General features: G+C 46.5%; 1 protein-coding gene across 1 annotated transcript; it reads right to left on the bottom strand.

Annotated features, from left to right (window-relative positions):
- Positions 1 to 897: 897 nt before the first annotated feature.
- LOC138945887 (uncharacterized) lies at positions 898 to 2,701 on the bottom strand. The gene is made up of 2 exons (XM_070317407.1): positions 1,329 to 2,701; positions 898 to 901 (listed from the first exon to the last, which is right to left on the bottom strand). The coding sequence occupies exons 1-2, from the start codon at positions 2,699 to 2,701 to the stop codon at positions 898 to 900; spliced, it is 1,377 nt and encodes a 458-aa protein (XP_070173508.1).
- Between the last annotated feature and the right edge of the window lie 227 nt (positions 2,702 to 2,928).

Genomic DNA, 2,928 nt, shown 5'->3' with positions numbered 1-2,928 from the left:
GAAAATGGTATCAAACCCCGTGTTTTTGTCGCATTATGCACTGAAAATGGTATCAAACCCCGTGTTTTTGTCGCATTATGCACTGAAAATGGTATCAAACCCCGTGTTTTTGTCGCATTATGCACTGAAAATGGTATCAAACCCCGTGTTTTTGTCGCATTATGCACTGAAAATGGTATCAAACCCCGTCATTTGTGGCTCCTGAATAAAGTGGCACGAAACCCAATCTTTTGATGCTTCTGAAAAGAATGATACCTACACCGTTTGGCATACCATAGCATCGTTGCTCGAAAGAATAGTTTATCAGAATGGAAAGGGTTCGGTCGAGAATTGGCTGTCCTTTCACTAACATATAAATGTGGTTCAGTTTTAGCTGTTCTGATGTTGTGGTGTCGATTTTAACACGCGCAACTTAGCTTTCGTTGATTTCATCTTTGGGGTTTTCTATGGTTTCGGTTCCATTGTGTCGACACTACCGCATGTGATATCAAACTGTTCGTTGCATACGCTAAGAAAATAAACGGCCTTTTCGACAGCATAATTTGTTTTTGACATATACAGCCTTATCACCAAGATTTACACCCAAAAAAGCACCTGCCTAGTTTCGTTCGCTGAACAGTACAGACCAGACTTATTGTCGCTTTACGCAACTAAATTGTTTTGGATAGATCGTACACCCACTCTCGTCGTATTAACATACTGGCGTAGATAAACTGTTTTTTAAGTTTGGTTGCTCCGGGCAGTAAGGCAGCAGTCGGCAGATGCGTCAAAGGCGGTTAAAGATTGCTACCGTGGTGTTGAAGCACCTCATAACAAGGTCAGCCCACTTCGACAGCTGCGTATGAAATCCGTTCTTCCCCTGTGGCAAAAAAGCTCAATATCCGTGATTGTACTCTTTCACCTGTGTACGAATTTCTAACATGTCTTGGTACAATCGCTTTTAATCATTTGATGCTGCGATGTCCTGAAAAATGTAACGGAAAAACAAAACAAATTTTTCTCAAGAGTCGGTTGTCAACTTACTGCCTTGAAGGTCAGGGGTGGGGGTGGATGGGGGAGATGGGTTGGGGGTGCGGAGTAGGGGGGGGGGGGGTGAGTGGGGGGAAGGGGGGGGGATAGGCAGTGCGTAAATCATGATTCTATTAAAGAAATACCTGATGGCAGCAAACAATTGTATGCGAAGTGTTGTGGCGATTTCTTTGATTAAGAACAAAGAAAAACTTCAAGGCAGCTAAAATAAAAGGTATTTGTAATGCAATGCACTAAAGGAGTTATGAGGATGAGGATGAGTAAAGGCACAAATGATTGTATTGTCAGCATACACAAACCTGGGAAGGGAGGCAGAGGCAGCTGAGAGGAGTTGGACATTGCACTGATAAAGCTGAGAGGAGTTGGACATTGCACTAATACAGCTGACAGGAGTTGGACATGGCACTGATACAGCTGAGAGGAGTTGGACATGGCACTGATACAGCTGAGAGGAGTTGGACATGGCACTAATACAGCTGAGAGGAGTTGGACATTGCACTGATACAGCTGAGAGGAGTTGGACATGGCACTGATACAGCTGAGAGGAGTTGGACATGGCACTGATACAGCTGAGAGGAGTTGGACATGGCACTGATACAACTGAGAGGAGTTGGACATGGCACTGATACAGCTGAGAGGAGTTGGACATGGCACTAATACAGCTGAGAGGAGTTGGACATGGCACTAATACAGCTGAGAGGAGTTGGACATTGCACTGATACAGCTGAGAGGAGTTGGACATGGCACTGATACAGCTGAGAGGAGTTGGACATGGCACTGATACAGCTGAGAGGAGTTGGACATGGCACTGATACAGCTGAGTGGAGTTGGACATGGCACTGATACAACTGAGAGGAGTTGGACATGGCACTGATACAGCTGAGAGGGGTTGGACAAGGCACTGATACAGCTGAGAGGAGTTGGACATTGCACTGATACAGCTGAGAGGAGTTGGACATTGCACTGATACAACTGAGAGGAGTTGGACATGGTACTGATACAGCTGAGAGGAGTTGGACATTGCACTGATACAACTGAGAGGAGTTGGACATGGCACTGATACAGCTGAGAGGAGTTGGACATGGCACTGATACAACTGAGAGGAGTTGGACATGGCACTGATACAGCTGAGAGGAGTTGGACATTGCACTGATACAACTGAGAGGAGTTGGACATGGCACTGATACAGCTGAGAGGAGTTGGACATGGCACTGATACAACTGAGAGGAGTTGGACATGGCACTGATACAACTGAGAGGAGTTGGACATGGCACTGATACAACTGAGAGGAGTTGGACATGGCACTGATACAGCTGAGAGGAGTTGGACATTGCACTGATACAGCTGAGAGGAGTTGGACATGGCACTGATACAGCTGAGAGGAGTTGGACATTGCACTGATACAGCTGAGAGGAGTTGGACATGGCACTGATACAGCTGAGAGGAGTTGGACATGGCACTGATACAGCTGAGAGGAGTTGGACATGGCACTGATACAGCTGAGAGGAGTTGGACATTGCACTAATACAGCTGAGAGGAGTTGGACATGGCACTGATACAGCTGAGAGGAGTTGGACATTGCACTGATACAGCTGAGAGGAGTTGGACGTGGCACTGATACAGCTGAGAGGAGTTGGACATGGCACTGATACAGCTGAGAGGAGTTGGACATGGCACTGATACAGCTGAGAGGAGTTGGACATGGCACTGATACAGCTGAGAGGAGTTACACATGGCACTGATACAGCTGAGAGGAGTTGGACATTGCACTGATACAGCTGAGAGGAGTTGGACATTGCACTGATACAGCTGAGAGGATTTGGACATTGCACTGATACAGCTGAGAGGAGTTGGACATGGCACTGATACAGCTGAGAGGAGTTGGACATTGCACTGATA

The sequence above is a fragment of the Littorina saxatilis genome, linkage group LG13 (genome assembly GCF_037325665.1).
Source record: "Littorina saxatilis isolate snail1 linkage group LG13, US_GU_Lsax_2.0, whole genome shotgun sequence".
NCBI classification, from domain to species: Eukaryota; Metazoa; Mollusca; class Gastropoda; order Littorinimorpha; family Littorinidae; genus Littorina; species Littorina saxatilis.
Note: the sequence above shows the minus strand (reverse complement) of the source record. Positions and strands in the feature narration are given on the sequence as shown.

Excerpts from the sequence above, each read along its gene's own strand:
- LOC138945887 (XM_070317407.1), bottom strand. The coding sequence starts at position 2,701 with ATGTCCAACTCCTCTCAGCTGTATCAGTGCCATGTCCAACTCCTCTCA.